The sequence below is a fragment of the Patagioenas fasciata genome, chromosome 4 (assembly GCF_037038585.1).
Source record: "Patagioenas fasciata isolate bPatFas1 chromosome 4, bPatFas1.hap1, whole genome shotgun sequence".
In the NCBI taxonomy this organism is placed as follows: Eukaryota; Metazoa; Chordata; class Aves; order Columbiformes; family Columbidae; genus Patagioenas; species Patagioenas fasciata.
In genome coordinates, this window is record NC_092523.1 from 12,327,600 (window position 1) to 12,340,148 (window position 12,549).

Below are 12,549 nucleotides of genomic sequence, written 5' to 3' on the forward strand. Positions count from 1 at the left end.
CACAATTGTAGCAATGGCATGAGAGGCCAGATGAGCAGTGTCATTGTGATAGAGTTACAATTATTATACATATCATCTTTTATTTATTCTATCACTTCATCAGTTCTGTCTGCCATAGGCAAAGAATGAGCAGAGCTTTTTGCTGAGCTGTCTGCAGTAATGTTTTATCTTCTCCTGAGTGATGACAGCTAATTTAAAACCCAACTTTAAGTAGTTAAGGTTATTCCTTCCAGTTTGAATTACTCAGATTTTGCTAGCATTGCATGTTTCCCAGCTCTGGTGTTCATACTGCTCTGCAGACTTTAGGATAACACCCTGTACTGTCTTCAAATAGTGCTTTAAATTATGTGGTTCACATTTGTCACATCAGGTTCATTCTTCTTTTATCTAGTTCAAGCCCTGAAGTTATGAGAAATTAGAAAAGATAGTTGTATGCACTTGGTTGTAGAGCTTTCTGGTTCTGCTTTAAGTGAAGCATGGATTTACGTGTCTGTGCTGTGGGACAGACAGGAACAGTGGTGCTCTCCATACTTAGAGCGGGGATTGAGGGGAGGTCATTGGCTCTGCTGGGAGAATGTTCCTCATGTTGACCCAGCCCAGAATGCTCTGCTTGCTGCTGAGAGGAGATTTACCATTTAAAGTGACCTTTCATCCCTAAATGGAATTAAGTAATTCATAATATGTTGTCTTAGAGTGTTAAGGGCTGTTTTGATTCCACTTTTAAATTACACACTAAGACTTTGACTCTGTTATTGTGGAAAGCTGGTGTAGTCACTTGAGTAGAAATTAAACTGTTGGTGGTGTACCGTCTTGTTAAGGACATGCTTTGCTATTCAGATTTGAGGAAATCTCAGCTAAGAATCTTTAAATTGATCTTCATAATAATACTGTCTTCACATCTGGATGCCTGGACACAAAGACCTGATATAGTCTTGAAGCAAATGTAGGCTATTGAGAAGGTTTCTTATAATCTGCCACTTGAACCATGAGAGATCTCCGAGATGAATGTCGCTTCCGTGCTATGTGTGTGTTGATATTTTATTAAGCACTGAGACAACAATCTGTCAAACTAAGCTTTCAAACTGTGCAAAAAAGTAACCATATGGTTAGAAATTTGTTTGCTGAATTAAACTCCCTCACATCAATATAACCAGGAAAAGAAAAATAACAAGGCCATCATTACAACTAAACTGAAAGCATAAAACAGTTGCTGCCCTAAACTTACACAGTTTCTGGGTTCTGCTGAAACCAGTTGTACATCTATGAGATGAAGCCTTTGGAACAGTCTGAAGAGAGAGGAGAAAGGGACACTGCTGAAGGCTACCTTGGCATGTGCCCAAGTAAGGTTTTGTTGACATTCAGACCTAACACATCCAGGTCCTAGGATTGAATACAATATAATTTGTAGTATCTAATCAGGCTAACTGTATAAACATATCAGGGAATATTATTAGTTAATTCCTACATCAAGTTCCTAACCTCAGATTTAGCTTTCACCTTTCATTTAGAAAGACGGTGTATTCTGTTATAAATACTTAAAGTGATGAAGAGTCTGCCATGTCTTGTCTTCTGTGCTTTGGTTAGAAGAGGGACATCATAAAATTTTCTATGCAGACTTTGAGTGTGTCCCATTTTAATTCATAGAATCATTGCAGTTAGAAGAGACCCTGAGGATCATCAAGTCCAAGCATAACTTAACTTTAACATTAAACCGTGTCCCTAAGAACCTCGTCTAAATGCCTTCTAAACACCACCAGAGATGGTGACTTCACCACTGCCCTGGGCAGCCTGTTCCAATGCCTGACAATGCTTTCTGTGAAGAATTTTGTTCCTAATATCCAATCTAAACCTCCCCTGGTGCAACTTGAGGCCATTTCCTCTTATCATATCACTTGCTACTTGGGAGAAGAGACCAACACCCCCCATGCTAAAAGCTCCTTTCAGGTAGTTGCAGACAGTGACAAGGTCTCCCCTCATCCTCCTTTTCTCAAGGCTAAACAGCCCCAGTTCCCTCAACTGTTCTCCATCACACTTTTGCTCCAGACCCCTCACCAGCTTCATTGCCCTCCTCTGCACTGCCCCAGTCCTGATACAAGCCAGGATGCTGTTGGCCTTTTTGGCCACCTGGGCGCACTGCTGGCTCATGTTCAGCCGGCTGTCAGTCAACACCCCCAGATGCCTCTCTGTCAGGGACTTTCCAGCCATTCTTCCCCGAGCCTGTAGCGCTGCCTGGGGTTGTTGTGACCCAAGTGCAGAACCCGGCGCTTGGCCTTGTTGAACCTCATACAATTGGCCAACGATCCAGCCAGTCCAGGTCCCTCTGTATGGCCTTCCTACCCTGCAGCAGATCAACACTCCCACCCAGTTTGGTGTTGCCTGCAGACTTACTAAGGTTGTACTCAATCCCCTCATCCAGATCATTGATAAAGAGATTAAACAGAACTGACCCCAATACTGAGCCCAGGGGAACACCACTCATGACCAGCCACCAGCTGAATTTGGCTCCGTTCACTGCAACTCAGAGGAAATAATGCAAAGTCCATTGAAATTATGCTGGTGTGACCATTAACAGAAGGATCACTCCTCCTTTCCCTGATTTTTCTGTTATAATTGTATCTAAGTTATACAAAGAGGTCTCTCTGTACCATTTTACAGCTAGTTGACATTACTTACTCTACAGAGTGAATTAAAATGATATATTTGGTTGTGCTGTTAAATCTAGGGAAATAGATTTTATTCTGTGGTGCATCCAGGTTTTCTGAGAATGTGTTCTGACAGTTTATTTTAGCAAAGGAGTAACTGAATTCCCTCAGAGAGTGTTAGCCTGGGAGTTGTATCAGCTGTGCTAAATCAATTGAATTATTGAGGCAAAGCATTGTATTAGCAATGCTTGTGCAGTACAAATCTTCCAAGGGAAATTGTGTTTCTTTTCAGCTTGATATTCCAAATTTAAATTTATATCATGATAGTTAAGTAACCTTTTGTGCTTAAATAACTGCACCCAGTCAAGTACTTTTCAACCTGAGGTTTAAACCTGGTACTGCACAAATGACACCATAAAACAAAAAATGAACTGCAACAAAGCTGTTTTCAAAATGGCGATTCTGATGTGATGCATTACTCTTCCTTGTTGCTGATTTAAAATACAGCAAGAAGTTAACACTGAAGTAAAACCAGAGATTCTTTAACCTAAATTTATCACCCTCCTGTATTTGATATTGTGAATGCAAAATAGCCACCAGACACAGATTGTGTTCTTTAGTATAAAAACCTTTGTAGGCTTCAACACTAAAAAAAAAAAAAGAGAGAGAGAGAGAAGACAAGTCAGCCTGGTAGTAACAGTGTTAAATTTCTAGATTAATAGTGCAATGCTGTGAGAACATATTTACATGCTGAAGCCAGTGGGGCAATATGTGATAATAGTTTCTTAAAGGTACACATAAAGCCCTTTCAGACTTTTCTGGGTAGACAGGTAATGAGACATTCTACATGGACCCAAATTTGCTTATTTTTAACTCCAGAACTTCTACTGAAGTCAGACTTAGCTTAAATTTAAGCTAACTTAATTCTGTGCTTTAGAGTTGGTCTCTTGGCTTTTATTCATAGTGGAAGTGGCATTGAGCTTAGGCCACTTAAACCATGAACCATTCTTTCTATGACAGAAGAGTATCAGGTCAAAGAGAGGAACGAGATGCCAAGATTTGCCTTTCAGTTCTGTAGGAGTTCTGTAGAGGGAAGACTAAGGAATGCTGGGAGCATGCACAAGAGCTGGCTTTGGGCTGTTGAACTCTGGTTTGTGTCATCTCAAAGATGGGTTGGGGTGCAGTTTGGAGGACTGGCCCGTGCCATCTGTTCAGAAGAGCACAACTCCCTGGAAGCTATTTTTGTCACTGGTTCAAGCCACTGTTGCCTTGTGGTGCTGCTGTTCTTGCTGTGGGAACAGGGGCTAATAATTTTGCCCATAGTTGGCCATAGATCTGAGTTTTGGCCAAGCCACCAAAATTGAGTCTTGCACAAATCCCATGATACAAGAATCTTCACTATATTTCCATTTGGGGTTAACTTCAGTCTTGTCTGTGTTACATGTTGATGTTCTGACATAGACAAGCCCTTCCTCCTTTTAGCAGGCAGATGACTCCTCTTGAAAAACACACTGAGGCCAATGGTGAAACAGTTTAAATTAATGGGGTCATAGGGTAATTGGAAATTTAAATTTATGAAAACTGATGAGTTACTAAGCTGTTCTGAGCAAATCTAGAGCTCAGTCCTATTGTCATTCCAATAAACCAAAATGGTGGTATTAAATTATGACAATCTCACAACAATTGGCTTGTCTATGTGAGGAACTTAGTGCACAGTACTCAAAGTGGCAGCTCTATACAGTCCTATGGGCACATCACACACATTCCTCATGGATACCCTTGAGGGTTACCTGCAAGCCACTTTCAAAGCAGATACAAACATTTCTTGAACAAGATGGTTCTTGCTGTCTGTGAAGTGTTTAGTGGGGTCATGAAGAACATACAGTGAACTGGAAATGCATGCTCAAGGTTATGACCTCCCAGCTTCTGCAGGTGAGTCCTAAGCTACTTTGGGCTTGGTGCACAGTATGGTCATCTACAGGCAAAATGTGTTCATTATATAGAATTTTTTCCATTCTGTAAATTCAGAGTCTTAACTCTTACACATTAACTTATTTTTGTGTAGGCAAGACCATAACTACATTTTAAATAATGAATTGTCTATAATTGAAAATAAATGCTGTGGTTGTAGGAAATTGTTGAGCTAATTGGCATTACCTAATTTATTCTAATTAGTCATATGCTAGAAGATGAGAGAAAAACTCCTCATAGTGAAGCTGCTAAATTTATTGGTATACTTAATCACCCATACCTTTTTTCCCAAACAGGCAGGAGAAAAACATTATCACCCAACCTGCGCACGATGTGTCAGGTGCAGTCAGATGTTCGCAGAAGGAGAAGAAATGTATCTTCAAGGTAAAAACTAACAAATGAAAACCCCAGACACAAACCAGTTACAATTGGCAGCATGGCCCTCTTGGCCATACCTGCTAGCATGGCTCAGCTGTTTTACACCTATTTGCATTTCATAACCATCACATAACGTGAAGTATGCAATGTGTAGGCTAAAGAAAAGTAAAAACAAACCCTTGTTGCTTCTTACTATTTCTTCTGTCCCAGTTCAAATCCAGTGGCAAGTGTGAATCACAGAAAGGATGAGTGGCACCAGTTATTTCCTGCAAATGGAAGTACTTGACAGTGAAGATTATAAAATTTTATATTTACTAGAAAAAATGTTTGGTTTTTGTCTGCAGTGATAAGTGGTGCAGATGAAAGTTAAGACACATATAGAACAGCAGGCTCCCTAAAGCAGTCCTAAGACCAGTTCAGTAGCTGTTCCCATTTGGTAGGAGGAGAGAATCTGAAGGTCCTTACCTGAATCCCTCTCAGTCAGACCTGACTGCCCTCTGAGGATGGAGAAGAGGACGCCTTGGAGCCGAAGCCCTTACCAGACAATGTGCCTGTACTTTATGCAGCCATAAACTTGTACGACTTGGGAGAAAGCTACATAGGGAGAATTTCAGTCTTTCTTGTCAGGGAATTTCAGTGGTAATAGAGAACAACTTGCAGAATAATTTGTTCAATGGAAAGAAAAAGTTATTTAACATAGATATGAGCTAAGGTCTGTATTTCATATATATCAACTTTTAGCTGTACTAAACTGATAAAACTGTCTACATAGTTAAATACAGTGTCAGACACCAGAGAAAATGAAGGCTTTTTGCCTATGTCTTTGACTGGCAGCATCTTTTCAAAGGAAAACAGAAACGACAAACTCAGTAGGACATGGGAACTGGAAGGCTGGTGTATTATCCTGAAATCACATGCTTGCCCAGATCTGTATTACAATTTTACAATTGTCCACAGTTTTCTAGAAGCATACTTTGAAATCATTCATTAAGCTGGAAAAGTTAGGCTTTATTTAAAACACAACAGTGGTCTCAGTAAGATCTAATTATAGCTGAGTATGTTATTTAAAATGATAATTTTATTGTCACTTTGGTTTACAATAAGAACTAGCTCATTAAAGGACATAATGATCTTTGTCTGTGCTCATGGATTCTCCCTCAGGAGCCAGAAAATGCTGTGGTTCTTCCAATTGCAGAGTAGCTTAGCTACTTTGATGCTGAAATCCCCTGGGAAATCAATGCTTTAAAAAAAGATATCAAACTAGTAATTGCTTCTAGATTTCAAACTCTTAGAAACTAGATTTCAGTTAATCTCCTCTTTTTTTCAATTCAGTTTGTTATGAGTGTCTATTTCTTAGGTTCTGTGCCAATTTTTAATTCAAATAATCAAGAAGTATACTCAGATCCTGTAAATTTGGACCCATCATATTCACTTTTATTTTCTGATTTTCACATTCATACCAACTTATACACTTTTTGTTGTCGCATGAAGAGCAGTTTCCATTAGAAACTGGTGTTAACTTCATAAGAGATCTGTGATTAGGTATTTCAGTTGCCTGACTTGATGTGTTAGATAATAAAAAAATGTCAGAGCCCAGAGTTTTTAACTTGCTCTTCATCCTCTTAAAGGAACTTTACAGTAGTTTCTTAAGTGTTGCGTGTTCCTCAGCACAAACTGAGTCATCAGTGGTTATCCAGCAGATGACTTTTGGGTGAAACAACTCTTTTTCTTCCCTGTGAAAAAGTTTCCTAGCCAGTTTTGTGTGACCACAGATAGCCATCATTCAAGAAAAGCTGATCTAAATATTTCTTAAAACCATTGGGAAGATTTCCATCAACTTATGCAACAGTTGGGACAAATGCTTTCAGTGGGCAAGCTCAGACTCACTCATAATTGGAAGATAAATTAGCATTGGATTTAAAGGTGCTAAAAAGATTTTTTTGTAGTTGGTCAGTCCCAAAAAACTTCAGTAACTTAGTAAACATGGTTTATCCAGTCCTTGCTTATAGATAGTCTTATACTGCTTGAGTCTGGGTTCACCTGGGTTATTTTTTGTGAAATACTAATGATGTCCATCTGTCTTCTGGGAAACGGACTTTCTGTTTCTCTCTTGTTTCCAAAATCCACTGGTTAGAAAACTACCAAACTGCTGTGAAAACAAAGCATTTCCAATAAATCTTCTTCATGCTCTCCACACAGTATAAACATTAAATATTTATAAAACAAAAGTTCTCAACTTCCCATTTAGTCAGGCAGAAGTTTCAGTGCACTCACATTTGCTAACTGTGTGGAGCTTGAATCTGTGGCTTGTCCCAGCTCAGACTGGCATAAACAAAAGTTGTATTTTATTATTAAAATTTAAAAATAATTCTTTTATTTTATATAGTTACACACATTCCACTTCCATTGAACACTGAGGATTGAACACTGTGTTCAACTTTTTAGAAGTTGTTGATCTTTTTTTTAGTTTTGGTGGAGGTTTTTTTTTGCCTTCATGGCTGATGCAAAGCTGTTAAGTTTCTTCCTCACACTTATGTATACTTATATCTCTCGAGTTCATAAGCCTCCCTTCAGTACTTACATGCATTAGTGAATTGGTTCATTCTATATTTTCTGCATCCTCTAGGATGGATATTCCCCTGAATTTATACAATTCTTTAGTATTTGACTTATGAGAAACAAACATAGAGGACATACAGGATCAGTACAGAGAATTCAAAAAGACAGACTGGATTTTCAGCTGATGTTAAATGCCACAATGCTATTCCATTCCATCACAGTGCACTACTTAGTATGATCTGGGTCAGACTATTACAAGAATATGTATAATGAGAGTACAGGAAATTCCGACTCCATGTAAAGAAAAATAAATTTACAATGAGAGTGGAACAGGTTGCCCAGAAATGCTGTGGGATCTCCATCTTTGGAGATATGCAGAACCCAACTGGGCACAGCCATGAGCTGTAGTGGGACCTGCTCTGAGAAGGACATTGGGCTGGAGCAGCTCCAATGATCCCACATCACACTCCTTGGGACTCGGGTTTTGATGTTGAGCTCATGTTGAAGTATGTATAGCTTTCTGAAGTGCATCTAGCCTTTAAAATGTATGTGATCAGGCTTACTCATATTGGAAAGTTGTCAGTTTTAGCTTTGAAAGTATCTGTGAAATAGGGACTGCAGGGGAATCAGTCAGTATGCTGTCATGTCTTACAAAACCTTGAGGAAAGTTTAAAGTTCTTTTTTTAAAACCTTTTAACGTTCTTATTGGGAAACTGCATTAAGAAGAACTTTAAATTTACTTTCCAGGTACATCCATTTGGCATCCTGTTTGTAGACAGGCTGCAAAGGCAGAAGAAAAAAACAAGGTAAAAAGACCATATTTTTACTCAGTGTGATCCATTGTCATTCTATTCTCTATGCTTTTTTTTGCAGCTGGCACAGAGGGAAGTATTGGAAATTTTTTCACTACTGTAATTTTAAATTACAGAAATCCAGTACGTTAATGTAATAATGGAATATAAATATTCTGCTTCTACTTAGTGATTAAAGCTACAGCTTCAGGAGAATACTGACCTAAGAGTTATATCTGTAAGCTGAATAAGGAAAAATGTGAATATATGAATAAGAAAAAAAATTAATTTTTAACTTCTGTCTGGTTATGATGTGATCAGTGCATGACCTCTTCTCTTTTTATGTGGTTCTGCACTTAAAAGATCAGAGGACTTTCACTTTATTTGTTTTTACAAAAAAAATCTCTGCTTGGAATTTCTTTTTTATTATTTGTTTGTAAAATGTTGGCAAGCCAGCTCAAATTTAATTTAATCTCTGACTTTAAGTACCTCCTTCAGTTGGATGATTTGTGCATCTGTCTGTGTGCAAGGGGAAAAGGGGGAAGTTCTGGTAACTTTAATAATTACAATGCTGGCAGATGAATAAGCTGCCCTTAGGAAATGAAGAATTAATCTGTAGCTGGGGAAATGATCTCTGAAGTAGCGGGACTGAGATGCAACTATCTCCTTTAATGCGGAGGGCAAGTATGGGGTTTTTCAGTTCTTATGTTCTCTGATGCTCCAAGTGGTATCTCCGGTGTCCTCGTTTGAAAAACCTTGCTTTGATTCAACGAGGCTTGGACATAAGGCACATGGGACAAGTCAGAACAGCAGGCAGCAGCTATAAAAAGAGTGTTTACAAATCTGGTGTGTTAGCAAGTGCAACTTTGACTAAACCACAGTTTAGAAAAAGGCTTGTTTTGAGCTTTGCCCTGAAAGATCTTGGCTTTATTTATTGTTCCAATGTGTTTGGGAAGCGATTGCTCTGATATTCTTTATGGCAATCTCTGAATACCAAATAAGTAGCATTTCAATATAAACCGTACTGTTTAATACATATATATTTAAAATTGTCTAAATAGTTTAGTAAGTGCTACTGATTCAGCATAATACTATTAAGCAGTATTTCAGGCTTCCTAAGAATTTTATTTTGGCTGAGTAACTGAAATTGTGAGGCTAAAACCCCATGTAGTATATTGAAAATGTAGCAGGTTTGTTTGTTGTTGGTTGTTTTTTTTTTTTCCTCCTTCAAAGACAGACAGTGGACAAGGTTGTACCGGGTTCCTACTGGCTGCCTTTTTCTCACAAAAGCAAATAAAGTGTGCTTGTGAGATATTGTGTAAAGGCCAACCCAACCAACCAACCAAAAAACCTCACCAAAATGGAGCTGAAAGAATTTTCCAAGCCTTTTCATTTTTTCTTCTCTTTGGGTTTTTCCTCTGGTGTTCTGTTCTGTTTTTTGGTTGGGGAGGTCTTTCATTATTGAAAAAATAAACCAAGAAGAAAGGATGCTGTTTCAAAGAGAGTAGTAAATGGACTTTTCAACATAACTTGTGGAGTTGGGAATGGGGTATCATGTTCCAGAAATTTTCTGGTCAACCTTTGCAGTTTGTTGTTTTAAAAAGTTATCTTACTAGATATTTATATGGATATATACACAACATGTAATTAAGGTACGTGACAAAAGGCAGAAGGAGTAAGTGACAACACACTCCAAAACTTCGGAGATGGAGTGAAAGGGGAAAAGAAGTTGTGAGAGTGACAGCAAAAAGAAAAATGATAGATGAGTGAGATTGTAAGCAGAAGGGGTGAATCTGGAAAAGACAGAAGAAATCAAAGCAGCAAGAGAAAGAAAGAGGATTATCAAAAGGCATAAAAGAGGTAGGTGGTGGGAGAATAAAAATGTATAGTATGGAGAAAAGAACTGAAGCAATGGAATCAACTGAGATTTGAGTTTTTATTGCAAAAGCTAGGAAATTACATGCAGCAGACATGGACTAAGGATGCTAAAAGGGGTAATGGATCATACAGAGATTAAAGACCATGTGTGAGATGTGGAATGAGCAGATTTTAATCACCCGGAGGAGAAATGGCAAAATTTGTGGGAATAACTGCATAGTGTAAGGAAGCAGGGAAGCAATCTGCAGAAGTACCTTAGAAGGATGGGACTCTACATTTTGAATTGTAGTTCTTAAAAACAAAGTGGCACCTCTAAGTTGAGGAAAGCCCCTGCAAGAACTACGGGAATTTATTAACAATTACTGAACATGTTCAGCCAGATCTGTTACGCATTTTAAGGTCACACTACACTGTGTGATTTTTAAAACATGCTCCACTGATGCACATGACACAGAAAGAAGTTCTGAAGCTTCATCTAGGGATTCCTGAGGTTAATCCAAAACTGTCATTTGATTTAACAGGGCTTAAAACATTGGGATGTTGCAGTTTGCTTCAGGTTTTTTCTCTACCGTACTGGGCCTCCTGTAGGGTCATAATGAAAAGAACTGTGGTTTGCACGTGGCATCGCTTCATTGGTGACACTTTCAAGTTATTTACACAAGTTCTGGAAAATTGCAATGTGCTTTAACTATGCAGAAGAGCAGTGCAATTACACTGTCCATGTTGAACAATCTCAATGGCAGCCACAAGTATTTCTCAGGGAATACTCTAATTTCATACCAGTGTTTGGCTTGTCGCCCCAGACCTTCTAAGTTCGTCCAGAGCCTCAATGCTTGACAAAATGAGAGAGAAAGAATTAAAAAATCTCAGTCATACATGCCAAAACAATTGAGCTGGATCTTTTTTCTATGGATAAATATCTCCACATACAGTCTCAGAGACATGCATAGGACTATTTGGGCTAAAGAGGGTCAGTTAAAGGATAGTTGTGAGCACAGAGTTTGTTTGTTTTCTTAACACAGTACAATACAGATATATTCACAAATTGCTTCTAAAAGGTAGCAAATACTTCAAGTGAGGACTGGAACAGTAGGAAGGATGCTACCTTGACTTGACAGCTTAATAATACTAAAATCCTTTTAAGGGTTTGAGCAGGCGAAAACTCCAGGTGAGAAGTGTCAGCCTTTGGTGAGGCAGTAAATGGTGATCATGGAAAAATGTTTACTTTTTGGAATCAGGAGCAGGGTTTTTCCATAGATGGGAAAGAATATTTTGTGGTGAATTAACATTTCAGGATGAAAGAGGGTATAAAACCAGTGATAGTAAGATTTGTTTAAACTTCAATTATGAATGTCAGGTCTGTTGACTCATGCTAAATATCATTGTGTCTCACAACAATTTGTTATTTCAATGTAGTTTTATTTTTCATCACAAAGGAATCTACCAAAAGAAAACAATAAAGGTCTGTCACTCTGAGTGCCAGAATGATTGAAAACAGAGCAAAACTGGTTGAGTATTACAATTAGTCTGTTAGTCTTACAGTCAGAGAGGGGACAGCAAACCTGTTGGGTGTCTGATTTAGGATGCTTTGCAGATTATTGTGCGATTGGCTGTGAATGAATGGTACGGTAGCGTGACACATTCCAGAAGCAATGTAGATCAGTTTGATGGTAAAAATGCTGCCACAATATCATCTTGTAACTTGACTTGTCCCTGATAGTGCCCAAATGCTGTCCTGGCCATTCTGGGGAAACGGGGAAAGAAAGTCATATGTAAAACCATTTTTACATTTTCAAAAAGTCAATTATATTGACTAAAGGTGTTCTTTTATTTTTAACTCATTGGTATGCCTGTATGTTTTGAGCTTACTCTAATATACCATTCTTGAATGGTAAAGGTTAAATTAAATGAAATGTCTTGCATACTCTTTTTGAAGTTACAATTACATTTTCACTCCCTCTCCTCTATTTCTTATCTGTTTCACTTCTCATGCCATAGGAAACACGGACTTCCTCTGAGAGTATTATTTCTGTACCTGCTTCAAGTACATCAGGTTCCCCAAGCCGTGTGATCTATGTGAGTATTTCACAGTGAAATTCATTCTGGAGGATGGGGAAAACCTTGTTTTTCCTCCTACAGTTTAGCACATGGTATGGAAACCTAGTGTCTCCAAACCACTGCAGCTGGCAATTCCTCTAAAATGGAATTGAATTTCTCACATTTAAAATGTTTGAATACTGCATTTACCATAACAGAATTCTGTCAGTTTCCTGTTATTTTTGTACTATATTTATAAAACTTACATTGCCACTAGAGCTGGCTTATACCAG

The 12,549-nt window shown here is 38.3% G+C and overlaps 1 protein-coding gene across 12 annotated transcripts in view; it reads left to right on the top strand.

Moving 5' to 3' along the window:
* ABLIM2 (actin binding LIM protein family member 2) overlaps positions 1-12,549 on the top strand; it is a 140,668-nt gene that overhangs the window by 80,880 nt on the left and 47,239 nt on the right. For 11 of the 12 annotated variants that reach the window (XM_065836835.2, XM_071808539.1, XM_065836834.2 and 8 more), the window contains 3 exons: positions 4,910-4,997; positions 8,298-8,356; positions 12,218-12,295. In XM_065836835.2, the coding sequence (XP_065692907.1) occupies positions 4,910-4,997; positions 8,298-8,356; positions 12,218-12,295 (225 nt within the window). The remainder of the gene's footprint in view (positions 1-4,909; positions 4,998-8,297; positions 8,357-12,217; positions 12,296-12,549) is intronic. The other variant, XM_071808543.1, reaches the window with a different exon arrangement.